The following is a 25354-nucleotide window of genomic DNA, read 5'->3' as shown; positions in this document are numbered from 1 at the left end:
CCGGTGGCCACGGAGCCGGACTTAAGGCTGTTTATTGCATCACGCTTTGTAAGTGTGCATTTTTTATTTGCTTTTATCTAAATAAATTTATCAGTTTTACACTATGTGAGTTCCTTCTATATATTTTATGGTATCCTTACCATAGGTTCGTTGGTGTGGAGGATGATGTGATGACCTCTGGTGGACATCGTTGGCAGCTCTCACTCCTGACTTATAAAGACTTCTGCTTGCTGTGATCCTCTGTGGTGGGGGGTCATGGCCATTTGGTAAGGAGCTACCCCTTCCATTTTCTGGTGGTGGACTTTCCCTTGCTGTCACGGACCAATACCAACCATCACTTGGACTTTTGTTGTTTTTGTTGGTGATCTGGATTCACTAAAGACATTTTAGTTGATGTTTCACTTGATTGGACCCTTTTAGATCACTTTTTAATGTTTTGCACTTTATCCTCGTTTTATTTATAGTCATGATATAAATCTCTTTTCACTTCAGTTTTTATTATGACACATAGGTATTAGCACAACCCCTTATTTTTCCTATGTTTATTCACAATTGATGTTTTTGTGGGGATTGCAGCTTTTTATATTAATTGATTATTTTTTGTTTATAGCGCGGTTTCTCCTAATTTGACTGTATGTATTCCTTTCAGGCTGTGGAGCTGAAAGTCTATCTCTGAACAGTGGGATTTATCTTGGGGAACGTGCACACCCATCCCGAATCATATCACATTATGTGTGCCCGATTTTATCTATCACGTATTTCCAAATGTCAATTTCTAATTGTTAGTGGTATTCTTTTGTATACAGATATATTTATCTTTGCAACATTTAATTCTTTATTATATGTCACTAGTTTTGTCCAGCACCTAGTGCGTTATTGATCACATCCAGATTATTGTAGTGATATTTGCACAATTTTTTTCACAGATTTATTTTATTATGTCCTAGTTGCTAGCGCTGTATCTCTTTGTACTAATATTCAGGAGCTCAGTGATGCCCTCGTTCGGATCTGGGAGGAAATCCAAGGACACCATCCATCGTCTCATTAGGAGCATGTCCCTACGTTGTCAGGCACGCATACAAGCAGGTGGGGGCCATACAAACTACCGAGTACCATTTTGGAGTTGCTGCAATGAAATTTTCAGCAAAATGGACTAGGCCTGCTGCATAATTTTTTCATTTTGAGGTGTCTGAATTCAGCCCTCTGAAGGTTGATAATTTTCATCAAACGATGTGGCATCTGCTCTTTCCTAACACATTACCCAGTCCATATCAGTATAGATATCCAGCAGTGCAATTAAAAAAAAAAAAAAAAAAATGTAATCTTAGGAATCGCTTTAAAGATCCGTGGTTACAAGTATTATACATAATTACAAAACAGGTTTTCCTATACTTGAGAAGTATGGGGTTTTTTTTTTTTTGCTTACCTCCATTCTATGTGAGCTGCTGAGATCTATAAATCTTTCCAGCCCTCTCAGAAGTGCCCCCAATCTGTTAAAATCAAGCTAAATACCTGTGGGTGGGGCTACACACTTCCATACAGTGCAATAGACAATGGTCTGGCTCTGGAGTCTGGATCCACCCCCTTTCCTGTCATTTTGCTTGATTGGTGTCGGCTCTCTGCCCGCTCCCGAGACTTCAGAGCCAGAGCGTAGCTGCGCCCTCCTCCCTCCCTCCAGAGGAATCCCGCAGAGATAACAGCCCTTCAGTGACTGTAAGGTGAGAGAAGTCACTGATAGTGTAGATTCTCATACACCGCTATATATAAAAAAAAATAAATATTATATATATATATATATAATTTCTATTTCTATGAGAGTGACAAGAATATATTTTTAAAGTAGAATACACTTTTGGAATTTACAGTGCACAGGAATTCCATGCATTACTGGTATAGTAAAATTAAATCAGGGCCAACATTGTGAATCAATTTTTATTGACTATTTTTATGAGACAATGAAACCTTCCATTCACATCTCCATCAAACTGAAGCACAGAGCTACTCAGACATATGGACAGAGCTTTGCTACACCATAATTAGTGTATTGCCTAGTACCCCTATAACAATAATGTTTCCTTCATTGTAAATAGAGTATTGCAGGATTACAATCCCCCTCACATTTGTATTGCTATGTGTGGCTCTATTACATGGCATATTCATGCAGCTGCACAAATAGACGTATTTGGCCATGTTGATGCGTCCTGGAATGGAGAGGTGTACCATGCAGTTGCCTGTTGTAGGCTGACAGGTGCACAGATCTTCATAGATATTCTTGCGTGTACATCTGTCTAGGATGGGTTAGACAGGTGTTTGGTGTAGCCATCTTTTAACGACTTGCCCACCACCCCATAGCAGTTTTACTGCTATAGTACAGTCACGCCAATATTATATACACACACACACAATCCTATACTTCCAAGTATCGGTCACGAGTGCGCGCCACCAGTGATTCACTCCCACAGCAGTGGGAACAGCAGTCTGTCTATGTAAAAAAAAAAAGTCAGATTACCATTCTGTTAGTTAGGAAGGCATGGATCCTGTGTCTCTGCAAAGCAGGAACAAAGATCTATGCCTCTGTGCCTAAAAGCACCTCCCCCACTACACGAAGACACAGGCTAGGCACACAGTTAACCCTTTGATCACCCCGATGTTAACCCCTTCCCAGCCAGTGACAATGGTCCCTAAAAAAAATGTCATTGTCCAAATTGTCTGCCACAATATCGCAGTTACGCTATAAGTCACTGATTGATTGCCTCCATTGCCAGTAAAAAAATAAAAATTCCAAACATATATCCCATAGTTTGTAGACACTATCATTTTTGCATTATACACACATAGTGTGGTGACTGGCATTTTTTTGCATTGTAATAATGCCTGTTGCCACTAGGACACAAAGAAAACCAATTTTTTACTATTTGCCCTTTTTGCACTATAATGCAGCCTGTAGCTGCAGTACAGCGAGTTGTGATAAAATGCAAACATGTTGCATTTTATCTCAGTGTATAGGAAGGTGCCACATATTATTTTAAGACCTTTCACACTGAGGCGCTTTACAGGCACTATAGCACTAAAAATAGCGCCTGTAAAGCGCCTCTCCTGTCACTCCAATGTGAAAGTCTGAGGGCTTTCACACTGGAGCGGTGCTCTGGCAGGACGTCAAAAAAAGTCCTGCAAGCAGCTTCTTTGAGGTACTTTAGAAACTGTATACACCGATCCTAAAGCACCCCTGCCCATTAAAATCAATGGGCAGCACCACCAAAGTGCCACTGCATTGGTGCTTTTAACGCTTATTCAGCCGCTAGCGGGGGTTAAAAGCGCCCCGCTAGTGGCCGAAAAGCGTCACTAAAGTGACAGTAAAGCAGGGCTAAAAATAGCGACGCTTTACCGCCGGCGCAGCTCAGTGTGAAAGTGCCCTAACTGCTTTGTGACTGTCTCATGTAGGTGTACACTATGTGTAGTGTAGTGTTTTTAGGTGTATATAATTGTGTATCAAATTCATGTATACTTATACCTAATACATTTTGTACTGTTTTATACAATGTTACTCTTTTAAAGTCTGGTTCAACCCCTCTTTGCCCGTACAATCCCTGGGGCATTTACCTCCATAATTTCTTCTCTAATCGGGATGTGGCAAGGGTTTCCAGTGAGATATTCCCTGGTGGTTTCCCTCTTTAGTCTTTTCTATTACTATGGAAACAGAACCATGTGACCAACATGCTCCTTCACAGCACAGCCATGTCTCTCAGGGGAGGGGAGACAGAGGCAGGGGGTGTGTTGCTGAAGTTGTATACACCCCCTAAGAACTTTTCAAACAGAAAATGGACTGTTTTTGCCAGCTGAAGGAAAGTTCATGTGCACATGCTGTAAAAACTTAAAAAAAAAAAGAAGAGGTAGGAAAAAAAGATTAGCTGATGTGAATAAGGTAATATGTACTAGTTATTTAACCCTCTCCTTTAAAACTCATTAACAGCTACTAGTAAAATTCCTTTAAAAAATAAATAAAAAGTTTAAAGTTGTAAATGCAGAAGGTTTTTAATATTGATGCATTCTATGCATTAAGATAAAAAAACCTATGTGTAGCAGAGCCCACAAACCCCCCCCCCCCCCCAGCACCCCCCTAATTACATACCTGAGCCCCTTCTCTCTCCAGCGAGGTCCATGATCTTATCACCCATCCTGGACATGCATCCTGATTGGCTGAGACAGAGCAGCGGCACCATCTGTCAAAGTCAGCCAGCCAATCAGGGGAGAGAGGGGGCGGGGCCAGATCAAGGCTCCGTGTCTGAATGGACACACAGAGCTCTGACTCAGCTTAGGTGCAAGCTGCTGGCCGAGGAGGGAGGGGCTAGAAGCAACAAAGAGGGACCCGAGAAGAGGAGGAACCAGGGTGCTCTGTGCAAAATCAACTGCACAGGAGGAGGAAAGTTTTTTTTTTTTTTTTGTTTTTTTTCAAAAAAAACCCACGAACCTTTACAATTACTTTAAGTAATGAACTGTAGATATTTATAACAGATTGTCTGCATAGCATGCATGCGTCAACCTGTCTCAATAGATTGTTAGACTGTTCACATGGGCATTTGCAATCGCAGGCAGAATAGCTGCAATTCTGTCCATGATCCCAAAACGCTCTGCAAAACTGACAAATTGCACCATGCTTGTTCAGATGCCATTCATTTTCAAAAAGGCGCCTAAATTCGGGTGCAGTTCTGCCATGATCGTTGCGTGATAAATCACGGCAAACTGCATTGCACGAAGCTTGTTGCCGAAAAGAAGCACCTGCTCCTTTTGAGCGACAAGCTTTGCGCAATGCAGATTGCCACGATTGCAGAGCAATTTTATTTAGGTGCCATTAAAAATAGTGGCACCTGAACAAGTGTGGTGCGATTTGTTAGTTATGCAGAACGCTTTGGGATCGCGGGCAGAATCACAGCGATTCTGCCCACGATCGCAAACACTCAGGTGTGAAGGGGGCTTTAACGAAAGTAAATTAAAGTGGGGAGGGGGTTGAAAGGTATATATGGTAAAGAGGTATTTCCTACTTGTAGTACTCCGCTGCCATTTCAAATTCACCAAGGAAGATAAATGCATTTCCAAGATTGCTGTAAGCTCTTCTTTCAGCAGACCGGTCACCAAATTCCTTAGCAATAAGAAGTCGCTGTAAGGGAAAAATGTTATTACCTCAAGCACTGACATCTAAAATCACAAGAATGTATATTAAATGACAAACATGCAGACCAAAAAAAAAAAAAAAACACACACCACACACACCAAGGAAGAAAGGAAGAACACCAAACCGAAATGAATGAAGACCATGGAGCTGCATGCTATAGCTGCTAAGAGGTGCACAGATTGAAAAGCGGCTTAAAAATGCTTCTAATGTGGCTAAACCGTCTGAAAAAAGAAACCTGAACAGAAATATACTATACCTGCTCATGGGATACGACAGCTTTTTGGAAATTTCCTAGCAGATAGTGTGTGTTCCCAAGGTTGCCATATGCACGTCCTTGGGCTGCTCGGTCTCCTAATTCCGTTACAATTAATAAATTAGCTCTGTTTGTGAAGAGGAGAAAACATATTTTTGCAAACCAAAAATGTATATAAAACGCATCAATGAATTCTTCAGCTATATGCAGTCGCAGATAACATCTACAAATGCATTCTTTAATTGGATATTTTAAGCCATTTACACATATTCAATTATTTGATGTTCAGAAAAATTAGATGGCTCCCATTCACATCTCTTGATTTCGGAGAGTGGGTAAATTGCTGCAATTCTGCCCGCTATCCCACATTTTGTGGCAATTGCAGCCCAATGCGTTGCATCACTTGTGTGCCAGTATCCTTCAATGGCACCCCAAATGTGATGCGATTCTGCTACAATGATTGGGTAAGGTTTGTTACCCAAAAAGGAAGCTTCTTTTTTCAGGTGACAAATGCGCATAGGGCAGCCCATTCAGCAGAATTGTGTGAAAATCAGCGTCAATATCCTTAGTGACTGAGAACTCAACACTGCAAATGCATATTGTTGAATCATAGAACACCCTCACAAATGAATTTGTGTGGCTACTATGCCAAGCAGGAGAATGTGCTAGATTTTAAAAAAAAATCCATGTTTGATCACTCCATGCAAAATGCCTTTAGTTGTACAACATTTGTGGGTTATCGTGCATGTACTGCCCCTTTCAACTCCTCCCCAGAACATTAGATAGATTCAAATCAAGGCTTTTTATTATTAGGCCAGTCCAAAACACTCCATTTCTACTTTGAGACCTTTTGTGAATGTTCCAAGATCAATTTCTGGTTTAAATTGATTTTTCAAACAGATGGCCTCACATTCTCATCAAGCAAAATTAAATATGATACAGAATTCATAGCCAATTTGATGACTGAGCTGTCCAGGCTTTGAAGCACCAAAACAACCCCAAACTAATTATTTTCACCACCTTGCTTTACAGTCGGCATGAAGTTTACTGAAATGCTGTATTTAGTTTACAAATGTCTACTGTAACTATGGCCAAACAACTCCTTGATTCACCAGTCCACATCCCTGGTCTGACTATGTTCAATGTTAAGCTGCAGGCTATAATGTTTTTTGGAAAGCAAATGCTTTTTCCTGGCAAACTTCATATGCAGATTAAACTGGTGCAATCTGATTGTAGATGCTTGTATTTTGACACCATTTGCTGTAAGGGTAGCTGCAGATTTTGGTAATACATTTTGGGGTTCTTAGAGACATTTTAGCATGTAAAGGGTCAGTTCTTATACTGAATTTGCTTGTTAACCAGTTCTTGACTAATTAGCTGTCAACTAAAATCTAGGTCACTTGTAGATTATTTTCTTGGAATGATCAATTTCAAGTAATGTTGCAAACTTTTTTTAATCCAATGCCAGACTCCAAGCCATCCAACAATGGTTAAGGCTCATAAAGAGATCTTTTGCTAGTGGCATAATGGCACTACACATGTCTCAAAAGAGAACATTTAAACCTGCATATAGAGAATACAGTATCTCACAAAAGTCACACCCCTCACATTTTTGTAAATATTTTATTATATCTTTTCATGTGACAACACTGAAGAAATGACACTTTGCTACAATGTAAAGTAGTGAGTGTACAGCTTGTATAACAGTGTACATTTTCTGTCCCCTCAAAAGAACTCACACAGCCTTAAGGTTTAAACTGTTGGCAACAAAAGTGAGTACACCCCTGGGTGAAAATGTCCAAATTGGGCCCAATTAGCCTTTTTCCCTCCCCAATGTCATGTGACATATTAGTGTTACAAGGTCTCAGGTGTGAATGAGGAGTAGGTGTATTAAATTTGGTGTTATCGCTCTCACTCTTTCATACTGGTCACTGGAAGTTCAACATGGCACCTCATGGCAAAGAACTCTGAGGATCTGAAATAAAGAATTGCTGCTCTACATAAAGATGGCCTAGGCTATAAGAAGATTGCCAAGACCCTGAAACTGAGCTGCAGCACGGTGGCCAAGACCATACAGCGGTTTAACAGGACAGGTTCCACTCAGAACAGGCCTCGCCATGGTCGACCAAAGACATTGAGTGCACGTGCTCAGCCTCATATCCAGAGGTTGTTTTTGGGAAATGGACATGAGTGCTGCCAGAATTTCTGCAAAGGTTGAAGGGGTGGGGGGGGTCAGACCATACGCTACAAACATCATCAAATTGGTCTGCATGACTGTTGTCCCAGTAGGAAGCATCTTCTAAAGATGATGTACAAGAAAGCCCGCAAACAGTTTGCTGAAGACAAGCAAACTAAGGACATGGATTGAAAAGAAAATATATGTGAAGCACTACCTCCCTTCAAAGATGAAGAAATACTAGATAATCTAAACACAAACTAAAAGATTAGTGGAAGTGTTAAATATAGCACAAATAATGTCAAGCTGCTGCTAACAAAGCAAACAGAATATTGGCATGCATTAAAAAGGGGATTTTTTGGGCAGACCTCCGCTTTAAACTGCGTAGAGGGTTCTTTACTGTAAGAGCGGCAAGGATGTGGAATTCCCTTCCACAGGCGGTGGTCATCGATAGTTTAAAAAAACTATTAGATAAGCACCTGAACGACCGCAACATACAGGGATATACAATGTAATACTGACATGTAATCACACACATAGGTTGGACTTTGCTCCTTTAACCTTATGTTGCCATCATCTATGAGAGAACAAGCTTGCGGGAGCCCACTATTGGGATCTCAAAAGACACTGGATTGAGACCAAGGGGAAGGTGCTACTTAGCCTAATTGGGGGCCTTTTTGGGAGGTGAGCGCATAGCGTGACTGGTGGAGGGTCCACTTGGTGTTATTCACGCATTTGCTATTAATCACCGCTGGATTGTGTGTTATATTTGTTTCCACTAGAGGTCACTGGTTGCTCAGATTTATATTATTGTGTTTCATGTAATATTATTTGTGCTATATTTAACTCTTCCACTAATCTTTTAGTTTGTGTTCATATTATCTAGTATTTCTTCATCTTTGAAGGGAGGTGGCACTTCACATATATTTTCTTTTCACTTGGGTCTGCTAATAACAGTTGGTATATAGCAGCAACCTCCTATATTTAAATATACAGCACTTATCTTAATTGTAATAGTAGCGCAAAAGTACACTTGTTATAAGGACATGGATTACTAGAGCCACGTCCTGTAGTCTGATGAGACCAAGATAAACTTATTTGGTTCAGATGGTGTCACGCGTGTGGCGGCAACCAGGTGAGGGGTACAAAGACAAGTGTGTTTTGCCTACAGTCAAGCATGATGGTGGGAGTGTCATGGTCTGGGGCTGCACGAGTGCTGCCTGCATTGGGGAGCTACAGTTCATTGAGGGAACCATGAATGCCAACATGTACTGTTACATACTGACTAGGCCACTGGGCAGTATTCCAACATGACAGCAACCCCAAACACACCTCCAAGACGACCACTGGCTTGCTAAAGAAGCTGAGGGTAAAGGTGATGGACTGGCCAAGCATGTCCCCAGACCTAAACCCTATTGAGCATCTGTGGGGCATACTCAAATGGAAGGTGGAGGAGCGCAAGGTCTCCAACATCCACCAGCTCTGTGATGTTGTCATGGAGGATTGGAAGAGGACTCCAGTGGCAACCTGTGAAGCTCTGGTCAACTCCATACCCAAGAGGGTTAAGGCAGTGCTGGAAAATAATGGTGGCCACACAATATATTGACACTTTGGGCCCAATTTGGACATTTTCTCTTAGGGGTGTACTCACTTTTGTTACCAGTGGTTTAGACATTAATGGCTGTGTGTTGAGTTATTTTGAGGGGACAGCAAATTTACACTGTCATACAAGCTGTACACTCACTACTTTACATTGTAGCAAAGTGTCATTTCTTCAGTGTTCCAGATCCCCCAGATGAAGGCACGTATACCCTGTGCCGAAGACGCGTAGGGGAGGGGCAGGACGGAGCTTTCTACACACAGACAGGCAGAGGATTGTACACCGCACCGCACACCACAGGATTCATCTGTATTGCATACTTTGGATAGGATGGTGCACTGACGCACCCAAGCATTGTGAGTACCCTCCTGGAGGGATTGTTTTTATGGCTTTTCAAATAAATTCCTGGCGGTATTATGCTATGAGTCTCCTTTCTTTTATATATGTCACCATTTGAGCGTGGTACAGATCATCACCAGCAGACCCTGTATGAGCCCTGGAGTGGCTCTAATGCGTGTTTTGACACTGTTTAGCCACTGTGTCACACGCTCTAAGGTGAGCGCATTATCCATTGGGGGTCACTGGAGAGCACTGCAGCATGCCATAACGTGCACATCTCTTAAGAAGAGCATGGGGAATATTTAGCACTTTTTCATAAATACAAGCATGAGGAATGCCTGCTATTTGTTTGGACACTATTGTGCACTTTGATTTATATACTCTTGTGAATGGTTTGGACTGAGATATATTCATTTGTATGAATTGGTTTCGGACACTTTATTTATCAAGTAGCACTTATATTTTTTGTTAATTATTTAAAGGATTTTTTTCTTTTCTTTCTCACATTTTTTTTTTTTTGCATGTTGCATGTTACCATTTATTCATATATTCAATTGTGGATTTTAGTCACTTTCTTCACAGGCGTTTGACACTGTTTGTAATTTTCAATATTGTATAGATTTATTATATTCTTTGTTCACGTATTTATAGCCTTTAGCGCATGCACATATATTTATTTTATTTCTTCAGTGTTGTCACATGAAAAGAAAATATTTACAAAAATGTAAGGGGCGTACTCACACATATACATTATAATATACAGGGTATATCTATATCTATATTTCACATACACACACACTACCCAAGGAGGTTCTAATCACCGACACCTAATCTCGAACAACTAGTTCGAATTTTCATGGAGCTGAAATGGTAGTACCTGCAGCGGTATAATTGCTTTTTTCACATGACAAATCATCAGTTTCATAAATTTAGATTATAAGAACAAATACACCATGCTAATTTTATGTGTCATTTGTTCAAGTAAATCACCTTCATCTATAGGCATGGTTTGAATGAAGATCTTGTATTTGCTAGTTCAAATAGGTTGAAAAGCTCAAAATAATGGGGTGTACTTCTTTCACATGACTGTATTTAATGCACAAACATAAAGAAGCAAAGAAAAAACCCACACTCTTATTCTTCCATTTAAATAAGCCAAATACAAAATTTTTGCTTTATACGCTCCTCACAGACACTGCAGCTCACAGTGGGAGAGTTTCAGAAACAGAGGCAGTTCTGCCAATCCAGAAAACAGCATGCTGGACTAGGTGTGGCTGGTTGCTCACTGACAAGCTACAGGTGAATCAGCAGTGACCATGCGGATCACCAATACCCCTGCAACTTTCTTTTCAGTGTAGTGCAAGCAGACACAGCCTAAATGGGAGTCACAACTCTTCTCTGACTACAGGAAAAAAAGGCAGCATTGTTGCCACACCATCACAGGAAACTGCGTTAGGTGGACATCACTGGCAAGTTCAACAGGATTTGATAGACTTTACAGCTGGACTAAGAAAACTAAAAGTGCAGATGCAGCACATTTTCCTTTTAGAAGGGAGGCCATAGTTCTGCTTTACAAATTAACCATTTAGATTATTAGGTTTGCTATCCTCATAGCACAAAACATTTCCATCCTACTTACTCATAAAAATCCACAGCCTTCTGTAGAGCTATTTTCACCTCCTCTGGAAACTCTCCAGGATCACGTGTCCCAATGCATGCCAAGCTTTTTCCCTTTGAGTGGTACACATTTCCCAGGTTATAAAGTGCTCTAGCTTCCCCAACCTGTTTGGGTAAGAAAATATAAGTACTCAGCATCTCATTAATCTGATCAGGACAGATCAGCATTAAACAAGTTCAGGAAAAAAAATAAAAAATACAAACCCTTTGATATTGAGCATAATGTAAAACAAACTCTTAAACAACAATGCTCGAGTATTAAAACAAAGCAACTTCAGGCAACAAGTAAAGTCAATGACTGAATGGCTATTGCAGTCTATGAAATACTGCAAAAAAAAAAAAAAAAAAAACACAGACTTGTAGCTCTAAATTGACAGCCATCAAAGAATCATCATAATGTCATAACAAATAAATTGAAGAAAGACTGGGAACCAGTGCAGCTGTCAACTCTTGGGAAAAAAGTAAACGTCAGAATTGCACAAACAGCGCTTCAATGGAGCCAGAAATGGAAGGACTGTTGTGAAGCTGAATAAAATTTAATAAAATGCACGCCAAAATAATTAAAAGTTACAAAAAATGGAAAGAGTCAATTGTACAAACTGAACAGAGAATCACCAATTCCATAGTTGAAATATGTTGTAAAAATGGTTTCAGTACCGCCAGCTGTCAAGGGGTTAATACCGGCAAATGTGTTGCATAGGTAAACAGGCACGTGAAACATGTCAGTCACAGTCGCCACGGCAACATTGAGCCCACATACTGTTCAGCCCCTGGGATTTCCCTACCTTCCGCTGTGACTTTATTTCCCAGCTTCCCCGGCTTCCAGACCAGCCCCCATTCCTCCGGAGGTTTTCCTGTGATGTCAGCCATTCACACGCCCACCAGGCTTGCTGACTTTACGTACTCCGATCCTCACATGGGTCACTACCTTTTCCCCAGCACGGAGCACCAGTGACAGCGGTGCAGTCTCCAGCTTCTGCACCACAGGTATGCTGCATCTGGTCTTCACAACCCTCCCTGTGAGATCGCTGTCTACAGTTTTATTATCAGCTGCATTATTATGAGTGGTCCCCTGGGATTCCATCATCCCCTCTACATAGCTGGATCACCACTTGACAGCTGGCGGTACTGAAACCATTTTTTTCAACATATTTCAACTATGGAATGGGTGTTTCTCTATTCAGTTTGTACAATTGACTCTTTCCAATTTTTGTGACTTTTAATTATTTTGGCGTGCATTTTATTAAATTTTATTCAGCTTCACAACAGTCCTTCCATCTCTGGCTCCATTGAAGCGCTGTTTGTTTGTGCAATTATGAAATACTGCATCTCTGCTTAACCACTTGCCCACTGGGCACTTAAACCCCCTTCCTAACCAGACCAATTTTCAGCTTTTGGTGCTCTCACATTTTAAATGACAGTTACTCATGCAACACTGTACCTATATGAAATTTGTCCTTTTTTTCACACAAATAGAGCTCTCTTTTGGTGGTATTTAATCACCTCTGGGTGATTATTTTTTGCGCTATAAAAAAAAAAAAAAAAAAAAAAAAAAAAAGACCAAAAATTCTGTAAAAAAATAAAATAAAATGCATTTTTCTAAGTTTACATTATAAAATTTTGCAAATTAGTAATTTTTCTTAATAAATTTTGGCCAAAATTTATACTGCTACATTTCTTTGGTAAAAATAACCCAAACCGGTGTATATTTGGTCTTTGTGAAAGTTAGAGAGTCCACAAGCTATGGTGCCAATCTCTGAAAATTGATCTCACCTGATGTACTGGAGGCCTATCTCATTTCTTGAGACCCTAACAAGCCAGGACAGTACAAAAACCCCCCAAATGACCCCTTTTTGGAAAGTAGATATTCCAAGGTATTTAGTAAATGGTATGGTGAGTTTTTTGTAATTTTTTCCCACAATTCTTTGCAAAATCAAGATTTTTTTTCTTCACAAAATTGTTATATTAGCAGGTCATTTCTCATACACAGCATATGCATAGCACAAATTACACATTCTACTACTCCTCCTGAGTATGGCGATACCACATGTGAGACTTTTACACAGCGTGGCCACATACAGAGGCCCAACATGCAGGGAGCACCGTCAGGTGTTCTAGGAGCATAAATTATACATATAATTTCTTGACTACCTCTTACACTTTTGAAGGCTCTGGAGCACCAGGACAATGGAAATGCCCCAAAAACGACCCCATTTTGGAAAGAAAACACCCCAACATATAATCTATGAGGCATAATGAGTCTTGAACATGTCATTTTTTTTTCTACAAGTTTTTGTAAAGAAAATAAAACAACGTTGTCCATTTATACAAGGTTTCTAACACATAGCATGTACATACCAAAAATTAAACCCCAAAAGTAGATTTTCCTAATCCTGAGCATGGCAATACCACATGTGGGCAGTCCTAGGTGGTATACACCCCCCTCTCTGCTATAAGCCTTCAGTTTTGTAACAAGCAGTGTCAGAAGAATTAAAACATCATAGAGGCGTGGGTACTGTGTGTCAATGAACTCAGAGAAATGGATTTTACGGTAAGTCAAAAATCCCATTTTCTCTTTCGTTCACTGACGGACACAGCGCTTCCTTATTCAGAACCATAGAGCTGTTCCAAAGCAGTGCCAAACATGGAGGGGTGGGGCAGCCAACAAATAAAACAGGCCAACCAGATAACTGGAGCCCAACCTGAACAGCAAGAAACCCCCTCAAGATGGATAGACCCACTAGACCGCAGCCTGCAGAACCTTGCGGCCAAATGAGGCATCCGCAGATGCCAGCGCATTCACTTTGTAAAATTCTGTGAAAGTGTGCACCGACGACCAGGTGGCCACCTTGCAAACTTGCGTCACGACGCCCGATGACGGAAGGCCCAGGAGGCACTCAGGGCCCGAGTAGAGTGCGCCTTCACCGGGAAGGGAGGAACCTGACCCCTGATAGAATAGGCCTGAGTCACTGTCTGTTTGATCCATCTAGAAATGGTCACAGAGGAAGCAGACAGCCCCTTTTTTGGCCTGTCCGTGACCACGAACAGGGAGTCTGACCTCCGAAAGGGCTCAGTGACAGCCAAATACACTGATCGCCTGAACCACATCCAGGGCGTGCAAGGCAAATTCCCTCGGATGTTGTGGCCTGGGACACAGGGAAGGCAACACAATGTCCTCATTTAAATGGAAATCATAAACAACCTTTGGAAGGAACAAAGGACAAGGAATCACCTTGTCTCTGAATCATCAGGTAGGGCGTACGACAGGATAACCCCGCCAATTCCAACACCATGTGAGCAGAAGCGATACCCACCAAGAAGGCCACCTTCTGTGACAGAGTGAGCAGGGGAATTTCTTTGAATATTCTCAAAAGGAGGCTTCTGTAGAACCAAAAGCACCAGATTCAAGTCCCACGATGGCAAATGAATGAAGGTACATGCCAGGGACTGCAGAGCCAGGGGTCGCCAAAGCCAACACCTAGCCCTTGATAGTACTCAAGGCCAAGTTCTTTTTAACGCCCCGTTGAAGGAAAGTCAAAATCCAAGCCACCAAAAAGGAACATGGGTGAACACCCACCACCTCACACCATGAAATGTACGCTTTCTACGTCCGATGATATATCTTCCTGAACGTAGACTTCCTAGCTTTGAGTAGCCAGGCCGTTAAAGCCAGTGACGATAAAGCAGGGTGGAAGATCAGCCCTTGGGATAGCAGATCCTCTGAGAGGCAGCCGCCAGGGGGTGTCTGCAACCAGGACTGACGAGGCCAGTCCGAGGCCACTAGAATGACTGGAATTTCTTTGGCGTCGAACCTGCGTAACAGCCACGGCAGAAGCTTGAGAGGAAGAAAAGGCGTAGATCAGACGATACTGGCCCCACGGGGCAACCAGAGCATCCGCCAGAGGATCCCAAGACCTGGCCACAAACCGCTGCACCTTTCTGTTGATCCGGGATGCCAACAGATCTACCTCTGGAGTGCCCCAGTGCAGGAATATCTGTTGAAACACATCCTGATGAAGAGACCACTCCCCTTGGTCCAACACCTGTTGACTGAGGTAATCTGCCTGCCAGTTGTCCACCCCTGGAATGTGGACGGTGGAGAATGCCGGCTACTTCCAGGACTGCCAACACACTCCTTGTTCCTCCCTGTTGGTTGACATAGGATGCCGCCATGCAACTGTCCGACTGGATCCGTACGGGAGCCCCTGAAGTCTATCCGTCCAATGATCCAGACAGTCTGATCGTCCGGGAGTTCCAAGATAATGATGATAGGTAGCCTGGATTCCTCCAGCGACCCTGAGCAGAGCTCCGGCCCAGGACTCCCCACCCAGACAGACTGGCATTGGTGGTGACCAGTACAGAGGGGGAAAGGATATTCCCTGCCAAAGAGCCAGGGGGAACGAAGCCACCAGATCAGGGACCCCTTGGTTTCTTGGCTCAGCCGAATCTGATTGTCTAGAGATCCTGGACATTTGTTCCATTTTAACAGGATCTCTTTTTGCAGGGGTCTCGTATGGAACTGAGCAAACCGGACTGCCTCGAAAGTAGATACCATCAGGCCCAGCACCCGCATGCAAGTGCGCAGGGAGACCCACTTGCTGGACAGCAGTAAGCGAGTTGCCACCTGAAACTTCTGGCATTTGTTCAGCGAAAGGAACACTCTGGGCAGAGCGGAATCCAGAGTCAGTCCCAGATAATCCAATTTGAGCTAGAATCAGCGCAGACTTCTGGTAGTTTCAGCCACCCAAAATCTGCGAGTCTGAATAGCGATCTCCACGTCGCCCCTCAGAGTAGCAAGGGACTCCGCTCGCAGAAGAAGGTTGTCCAGGTAGCCCAGAACAGCAATTCCCTGCTGGCGCAGCAATGCCAGAACCGGGGGCAACACTTTTGTGAAGGGTAATTCCCCGAACTGATAATGCTCCTCTCCCACAGCAAATCGGAGGAATCGCCGGTGTCGTGCACAAATCGGAATGTGCAGGTAGGTATCCTTGGAGGCATGAAAAAGTACCCCTGATGAAGGGATGCCACCACCAACCGAATGGACTGCATTCTGAACTTTCAAACCCATACAAAGCGGCCTTGAGGTCCAGAATTGGATGTACCGTACCCTCTTTTTTGGGGACCGTAAACAGATTTGAATAAAAGCCCTGGAAACGCTCCGACACCAGAACTGGGACAATCACCCCCTGAAGAAACAGGTCTTGTACCGTGCCCTGGAGGGCTAACAAGCGGCCCGGAGGCAGACGCAGATTGGAAGGAAAAAATCTGCTTGGGGAGGGCAAGTCTGGAACTCGATCTTGTAACCAGACAGAATGGCTTCCTGGACCCACATGTCGTTTATCAGAGAGGTCCATGAGCCCGGAAACCAGTGAAGACGTCCCCCTACTCGGGATGTGGGTGAGGGCACCCCTTTGTGCCAAAGGAGCCTTACCTGGGGGTCTGGAGAAATCCGCTCTCGGTTTTCTCGACCAGAGTCGCTTGGAACCTCCCGAGGGGGGCTTGAAAGACTTTGGACCCTTGTCAGTGGACCCTCAGGGACGAAAAAAAAAAACAAAAAAAAAAAAACTTTGAGCTCCGAGAAGGAAGGACCACGCTTGCGACGTGGCTTCTTCCTTTTTAGACTGTGGAAGAAAGGTACTCTTCCCCCCTGTGACACGCTTAATGATATCATCCAGAGTGGCCCCATACAAAAAAACAATCACCTTGAAAAGGCAGATCAGTTAGGGCTTTTTTTTTTTTTTTTTTTTTTTTTAGAGACAAAAACATAGAAGCAGCACTCTATGGCTGAAGCATTTAATTTATTGCACTTCTGGGAAATAAACAACTGTTGTCAATGATAAAAGCTTGCAGGGGTTGCAGAGGCAATCATAAAAGCCTATAGTCAATGTAGATACTAATGTAAAAGAATGGTAAACAAAAAAGATAAATGGCGCAAGAACACACATCAAACATGAGTAGAAATGATACACATGAACGTAAAGCAAGTCCAGGATAAGTCGGGCAGTGTGACTAAAAACCCTGCATATGCAAAATCAAAAATGTAAAGATATATATATATATATAGACTCTGCCACAAACGTCCAGAGAGTAACAAAATAATAGTCAATGAAAAGAATATATATAATAGTCCATGAAAAAAATATAGTTCAAAGGAATCTGATACTATACACCAGCGGCAGCTCACTTGAGAATGGAAGCAAACAACTCTGAAAGATAATGTGAAAAAATGGCAAGAAGCGCCAATCTAAGTGCAGTATCATAAAAAAACTTTAATTAAAATTATATAAAAACAACAGCCAAATGGCTACTCACAAGGACAGGATTAATACAGGCAAGGACATATAGTGGGTCCAGGGACGTCCTCCTCAGATGTTGTAAAGGTACATAGTGCAGGTTCCGGTGGAGATGCTGTCAGCGCTATGATGTACGGGTGGTCTGTGGGGTCTCTGCTATGGGTGCTGAGCTGCAAGGAAGATGGAAGTGTCCGTATGGAGAGCCGGCATCTACTAGGACTTGAGGAGCCAGGGCCGTAGCAGGAAACAGGAACCGGATGGAGACAGGCGTGGAACGCAAACACTGTTCCAGGAACCAAAGAGCGGAAGTGACGTGTGGACGTGTCAGATGACGCGTTTCAATGCTTCCGCATTTTCTTCAGATCTAACAGGCTAATGGAACACGTGTCCTTTATGTGGGAGCTATGGAGTCAGTTGCTAGGCAACAAATTGAACCGAGCACAACATACTGAGTACAATAAAAAGGTGGAATGAAGTATAGGAATTGAGTTCGGAACACCAAGCAAATATAAGAATAGAATGTAAGAAAGGTTGATGTTGAAGGAAATAAATGAATGTATATGAGGGGAAAAAAAGAAAAATGAATAAATAAAAAATAGTGAAAAATAATGGATGATAAATGATATGTAATGAATGGCGAAAAAAAATATATATATGGATAAGAAAGATAAAAGAAAAAATAAAAAATAATAAAAAATTAAATAGAAAAAAACGATAATAAAATAATAATGATGAAATAATGATGAAATTTTTTGCATGTATTTTTATACATGTTTTGTTGTTTTTTTACATATATGTTTCTCATACCTATACGTTTTCTAAATAACAGTTATTCACATATATACCCTTTCTTTTTCTATCTTTTTTCGTATCTATTTTCAGGTTTTTTCTGTTTATCAATTGTTCTCATTTTCATTTTCTTATTGATCATTATTATTTTACATATTATATATTTTTTTATATTTTTTTTATTTTATTTTTATTTTAATTGGCATTATTCATATATATAATTTTTCCTATATATATTTTTTCATATGTATTTCATCATTATTATTTTATTATCATTTTTTTCTATTTAATTTTTATTATTTTTTATCTTTTTTATTATTTTTATTTTTTATTATTATTTTTTATTATTATTTTTCATTTTTTCTTTTATCTTTCTTATCCATATACATTTTTTTTCACCAATCATTACATACCATTTATCATCCATTATTTTTCACTATTTTTTATTTATTCATTTTTCTTTTTCCCCCTCATATACATTCATTTATTTCCTTCAACATCAACCTTTCTTACATTCTACTCTTATATATTTGCTTGGTGTTCCGAGCTCAATTCCTATACTTCATTCCACCTTTTTATTGTACTCTGTATGTTGTGCTCGGTTCAATTTGTTGCCTAGCAACTGACTCCATAGCTCCCACATAAAGGACACGTGTCCCATTAGCCTGTTAGATCTGAAGAAAATGTGGAAGCATTGAAACGCATCATCTGACACGTCCACACATCACTTCCGCTCTTTGGTTCCTGGAACAATGTTTGCGTTCCATGCCTGTCTCCATCCGGTTCCTGTTTCCTGCTACGGCCCTGGCTCCTCAAGTCCTAGTAGATGCCGGCTCTCCTTGCGGACACTTCCATCTTCCTTGCAGCTCAGCACCCATAGCAGAGACCCCACAGACCACCCGTACATCATAGCGCTGACAGCATCTCCACCGGAACCTGCAATATGTACCTTTACAACATCTGAGGAGGACGTCCCTGGACCCAGTATATGTCCTTGCCTGTATTAATCCTGTCCTTGTGAGTAGTCATTTGGCTGTTGTTTTTATATAATTTTAATTAAAGTTTTTTTATGATACTGCACTTAGATTGGCGCTTCTTGCCTTTTTTTCACTAATGTAAAAGAATGTTTTTATTAAAAAGGAACGGTACTGGGGGGCGTGGCCGAACTGAGCGGACGTGTCTGGGGTGAGCTCCTGCCGTTCTGGAGCACACTTGGCTCTTCGCTTCCCCAGCGGGCTTGATCGGCTCCCTCCAGGGATCCCCCAGATTGTCAGGGCTGCCTGCAACCATTAGAGCAGGGATCGAGGAGCTCCGGGCCGCCTGAGAGACAGACCACGGCTTCGGCCTAACACGGTGAGCAGTGGCCATCTTGCTCCACCTGGATACTGTGACAGCGCTGCCTCCAGGCTTTCCTACCTGCCCTGTGACCGGCTCTCCTACCGCACGGACTCCGGAAACATCCAGCCTGCCATCCGTGGCCCACAATCCTTTCTGTGACACTCCAGAATGTGAGCCTGAGGGACCTGGTAAGTGACGGTGGCCATCTTGCTACACCCAGGCGGCCTCCCTGTCCCTTCTGGGCCCAATTAAAGCCCCATCCACCCTCCGGGGCACCCCAGCCTAGCAGATCATGGCCCCCTGACAGGGATATTAACAAGCATCCACCCCATTTGTGCGCAGCTATGGCCCTGGCCCCGGAGACCACGTGTGACGGCCATCTTGCTACACCCTGCTACAGTACCCACGTATGCTCCTGGTCTCCTTAACCCCCCCTGGGCCTGATCACTCCTTGCACAGCCACGAGAGATGCCCAACAAGCTCAGCTGTCACCTATGGTCCTACCCATAAAGCTCCACAGGGAGACGTAGCTGCCCATGGATGGCTAAAGACATGAGCTGCTGAGCTCCGTGTCCGCCCATAGCAGACAGGCTATGTTTCAGTCATTGCACATCTTTAAAATCTTTAAAAAGCATGTCTGCACACAGGGCTCAAACCAGCGATACCTGCTCCGCACATCTTAGCCGGAACCCCATACTCCCAAAGACAAGATGGCGCCCACTCGAAACACAGGGAAGAGCAAGCCTCCCGCCCCCCCCCTCAGCTGGCGACAGACACCAGCTAGGAATTGGATGCCCCCCGGTCCCATCATCTGTGATATCCAGGTCAGTGACCCCTGTTGCCCCGCTTCCGGACACAGGCCCCGTGGATATGACCCCTCAGGCCTCAGGAGGTTCATTCAGATCTGAAGCCTCGGCCCACCTATCGGCCTTTTGGGTGGAGTTTGAGTCCTGGGCGGTTAAAATGGAGGCCTCACTTCACAAAGACCTCCAGGCCCTCCAACAGCAGGTCTCAACGGATAAAAATGCAGTGTCTGCCCTAACTGACATTCAAACTGACCATGCAGCCCGCATCACATCCCTCAAACAGGCCTCCAGGGAGCACTTACACCGTATACGGCATCAATTGCGCATAGAAGACGGAGAAAACCGGAGCCACAGGAACAATATAAAGGCTGCAAGGAATACCGGAGGCCACGGTTGGTACAGACTTAAAACCTGCCACTGCCATCCTCAACCTAGTTCTGGGAAGAGAAGCTACATCCCCACTGAACTGGACTGGGTGCAGACTAGGAGGGCCGAGGAGAGATCATAGTGATCGACCACGCAATGTCCTCTGCAGGGTACATCACTACACCCTAAAGAAGAACTTATGCGCAAGGCATGGCGTTTGGGCCCCGTGGATTTTGACGGTTCTGCAATCCATCTCTACCCGGACCTCTCTCGCAACACTCTCTACATGCGCCGAATGGTTCGCTCATTGCTAGACCTGATACGTCAAGCCAGAGCAACGTACATATGGGGACATCCTTTCAGTATTAAAGTGACCAGGGCTGAGCGAAAATTTGTCCTCTCTGACCTGGATCAACTCCCAGCCTTTTTCCTCTTTCTGGAGCAGGACCCAACTGATGTACCGAACTGGTTGGACCCACCAGATGACTGCACTAGGTTGCAAGTACGTGACCCTCTCCCACAACGACGTAGGCATCCGAGGTCCAGATCACATTCTTTAGGTCCTAGAATGCGTCAGCCTACCTCACCAGAAGATTAAGGCAAATTTAGGATGCTGCATGAAGTCATATTAACACTCCTCATATGACTAGCACTATTCCAGAATACTGCCTACTTCTTGTCTCCTGGACAAGTCGATGTTTGGAAACCCCCCACCCCCTCTTTTTTTTTTTATTACATTTTCCTCCTTTGTTCTAACTGCTTTCAGCCGGATATGTTACAATCGTCGACGGAATGACCTGCTCCGTACTCTAATGTCTCAAGATAGCTGGTGCAACAAATTGTCGGGCCTTCTCCCTGCCCTTTGCTGGTGTATTGTACCTGGCTGGGGTTCGGGAGAGATTATAGGTCTGAAAACTTCTGATGTTTGATTCGGATATGCAAGTATTGAGTTTCTAATATATTTTTCCGCACCGATCTAATTTTTATATATGTTTAGCGGAAGGGTCCCACCGGGATGCAGGCAGGGGGGCCAATAGTTGGACTGGTTGGGTCCACGGTCTCTTGCCTTTGTCCACGTCGGCACCTAGAGTTCTCAGTATACGGTTTCTCATACACTTTGTTTCACCCTAAAATGTTAATCCACACTGTTGCTGATTTTAGAATTGATACTCAGATTTGTTTCCAGGGCCCCTGTTGGGGTCTGTGGATAGCATGTGTTGAAAATGATTACTTTTCCCTAAATTATGTCACTTGATGGATTGATAACTCCTCTGTGAAGCAGAGAGGGTAGTCTTGATCAGGGATATTTGCCCACACAGGCCGCCACCCTCCTTCACAGACAACCCAATGTGTGTTCTACTGTTTAAATATCTTATTCCTGTTATGCTATTGGGCTCACAGCTCAGACTCTCCACCTCAACCTCCCACCCTCAATAAGCTTGGCACGAACTGTGCCTAAATACGTGATTTTTCACATGGTGTTCCGTTTTCGTGGACCCCTTAGAGTTTGATAGGTGGTGTCCCCTTACCTACTTTTGTCCTAGTATATCTCTTCCATCTTACAAGTTCCTCCTTCCCCATCCCTCTTCCTCTCTCTGCTGTCTATAGTCTGATTTTCTTTCTCAGCTCACTATGGCCCACACAGTACTATCTCGTCCTCGCCTGAAATTTTGCTCCTACAATGTAAATGGCCGCAATATTGCATCCAAAAGAGGGCAAATACTCTACCAAACGCATAAACAGGTAAATGTGTTGCTGTTACAGGAAACACATTTCCACACAAATCCCACCCCTTCCTGCTCCAACAGGTACTTTAACAGATGGTTCCACAGTACAAACCCCTCTTAGAAAAACAAAGGCGTTTCTATCGCCTTCCACAAAACGATTCCGACTGAGCTGATAGACCAGCTCTCTGACTCTCAGGGAAGGTGTGTTCGTGAAGCTCTCCTTATTGGGTACGAAATTCACTATCGCCAACCTTTACCTACCAAATACTAACCAAATATAGAAATATAGTCTGCTCTGGGGTATATGAGGATCTTGTCAGAATTCGCAGAAGGTAAACTAATCTTAGGCAGGGATTTTAATGCCCCCCTGGATCCACTCCTAGACTCATCAAGCTCTCGATTGGCCATCTCCTTTACCAAACTGAGGGCATTCAAGCAGGCTACCTACGACCTCCCTATAATCGACATTTGGTGGGTTTGGTTTCCAAAGAATCGCAACTATATTCACTTCTCACAGGTCCATCACTCCTATAGCCGTATCGACTATTTTCTTATTGATCATAGCTGTTTGGCTTGGTCACCTGAATGCGAGATAGGTAAGTGATCAGACCAGACCATTGAGTCTGACACTATCGCTCCGATGAGGTGGACGTGGAGGCTGAATGATTCACTTCTCACGAACCCCGATTGCTCCCACAAGGTTGCGGAAACCATTACCAATTTCCTAACAGATCATGCCACAGACTCTACCCTTACAGTGGGAAGCGCTTAAAGCTGTCCTGCAAGGAATCTTTATTCAGATGGGGTCCTGCTTGAAGAAGGCACGATCAGCCACAATAACATCAGCATTGCAAAAACTTCGAGACCTTGAGACCCAACATAAACGAGCCCCAACGGTGGCGACTCTTATAGAGGTCTCCACAGCTCACTCCCAACTCAAAGAATTGTATGAGGCCTTAGCTCGTACCAATGCAGACAGCCTTGCCCTACATCAGTACCGATTCCAAGATAAATGTGGTAGACCATTGGCTCGCTCCCTACACCCAAATACATCTTCCACATTTATACCCCATATTCGGGCCCTATCTGGGGAAATGATTTGTGAACCCTCTAAGATATAACATTCCAGTATTTCTACCGAACACACTATAATCTAACACCTGGCGTCTCTTCTAGCCCCACGCTTACCCCCGAGACTGATAGACAGTCCTATATTGAGGAAACGGAGCTCCCTCCATTGGTTGGCAACACTGTAGAAGAAATGGAACAGGTAATTACAGTAGAGGAGGTCGTAGGAGCGATAGCGGCCACCCCAACTGGTAAAAGCTCGGGTCCCGATGGTTTCACTCCTAAATTCTACAATATATTTGCTCCCCTACTGACCCCCTTCTTAACTAAGGTGTTCAAACCCTTATCGGAAGGCCCAGCGTTTCCTACACAAACGTTAGAAGCCCACATTGCAATTATCCCAAAACCAGATAAGGACCTGACTTTGTGCGCTAATTATAGGCCCATTTCGTTAATTGGAGTAGACTTAAAAATTATACGCCAAAATACTTGCCAATAGATTGCAACCGCTGCTCCCCCGCCTCATACACCTGGATCAGGTGGGTTTTATAAGTGGTCGAGAAGCAAGGGACAACACTTTGAAAGCTCTGCTTTTTATTGACTATGCTCGCACCCATCTGGCAATTCCTCCAGATGTCTCTAGTGCAGATAGGTCTGGGCCCCAATAGGATATCCCGAATTATGTCCCTATACTCCTCTCCTTCAGCTAGAATTCGGGTGAATGGCTCATTATCCCCTACATTCTCCATCCACAATGGGACACGACAAGGCTGTTCTTTATCTCCCCTTCTCTATGTCCTTATCATGGAACACCTGGCAATTGCCTTGCGCAATAACCCCAACATCTCAGGCGTGTCGTAGGCCCCACTCAGTCTAAACTGGCTCTCTTTGCAGATGAACTGTTAATGTTTGTAACCCAACCACATCTATCCTTACCACATATCATGCAGGAATTTACAAGGTTTGGGAAGCTGAGCAACTTCAAAGTAAATCATACTAAGTCAGAAATCTTGAACATCTCACTGTCCTAGGAGGCCCTACGCCAAGTCTCCACTTCCATCTGATACCTTGGAATCCAAATACCCACAGAAGGGTCCCAATTTTTCTCACTGACCTTCGCTCCCCTTCTGCTTAGAACCAAGAAAGGTCTCTCAAACTACATGAAGAAACGCCTATCATGGCTAGGCAGAGTGAATGCTCTAAAAATGGATGTCCTCCCTCGGTTTCTCTATTTGTTCCAGACAATTCCCATTTCCATACCATCCTGGTTCTTTAAGAACCTCCGCCAACTGTTTTCCTTTTTTATATGGAGGGGGGCTTGTCCCAGGATATGCTATGAGACTCTATTGCTCCCCAAGATTCATGGTGGAGCTGGTGCCCCAGATGCCTCTATATACACTATAGAGCAGCAGTACTCATGCGTATACTTAACTGATTCCACCATTCCTCCACCAAATTATGGGTACAAATAGAGAGCCATCTCAATCCAATAGATCTCCGCGCTTTGCCGTGGACGCCTGCTGAATTCCTGAAGGGCGGGATACCCTTTGGCGATCTCACCCGACAAACTATACAAATATGGACCCGCATGAATTCCTCCAAGACCCTATCTTCACTAAAATTACCCATGACACCACTGTTTGGGACTCTGGCTTTTCCACCGGCCATACAGGGGGTTGGTGTAAAGAGGAACACAGACGTCTTGCCCAAGTCCTATGCTCAGATTCCTCTCTGACTACAGACGTTCCCTCC

The 25354-nt window shown here is 43.3% G+C and overlaps 1 protein-coding gene across 4 annotated transcripts in view; it reads right to left on the bottom strand.

Annotated features, from left to right (window-relative positions):
- GPSM2 (G protein signaling modulator 2) overlaps positions 1 to 25354 on the bottom strand; it is a 113691-nt gene that overhangs the window by 42902 nt on the left and 45435 nt on the right. For all 4 annotated transcript variants that reach the window (XM_073592936.1, XM_073592938.1, XM_073592939.1 and 1 more), the window contains 3 exons: positions 11178 to 11320; positions 5427 to 5550; positions 5040 to 5155 (listed from right to left, as the gene is read on the bottom strand). In XM_073592936.1, the coding sequence (XP_073449037.1) occupies positions 5040 to 5155; positions 5427 to 5550; positions 11178 to 11320 (383 nt within the window). The remainder of the gene's footprint in view (positions 1 to 5039; positions 5156 to 5426; positions 5551 to 11177; positions 11321 to 25354) is intronic.

This window comes from Aquarana catesbeiana, linkage group LG07 (genome assembly GCF_042186555.1).
Source record: "Aquarana catesbeiana isolate 2022-GZ linkage group LG07, ASM4218655v1, whole genome shotgun sequence".
NCBI lineage: Eukaryota > Metazoa > Chordata > Amphibia > Anura > Ranidae > Aquarana > Aquarana catesbeiana.
This window is presented reverse-complemented; position numbering and strand designations above follow the sequence as displayed.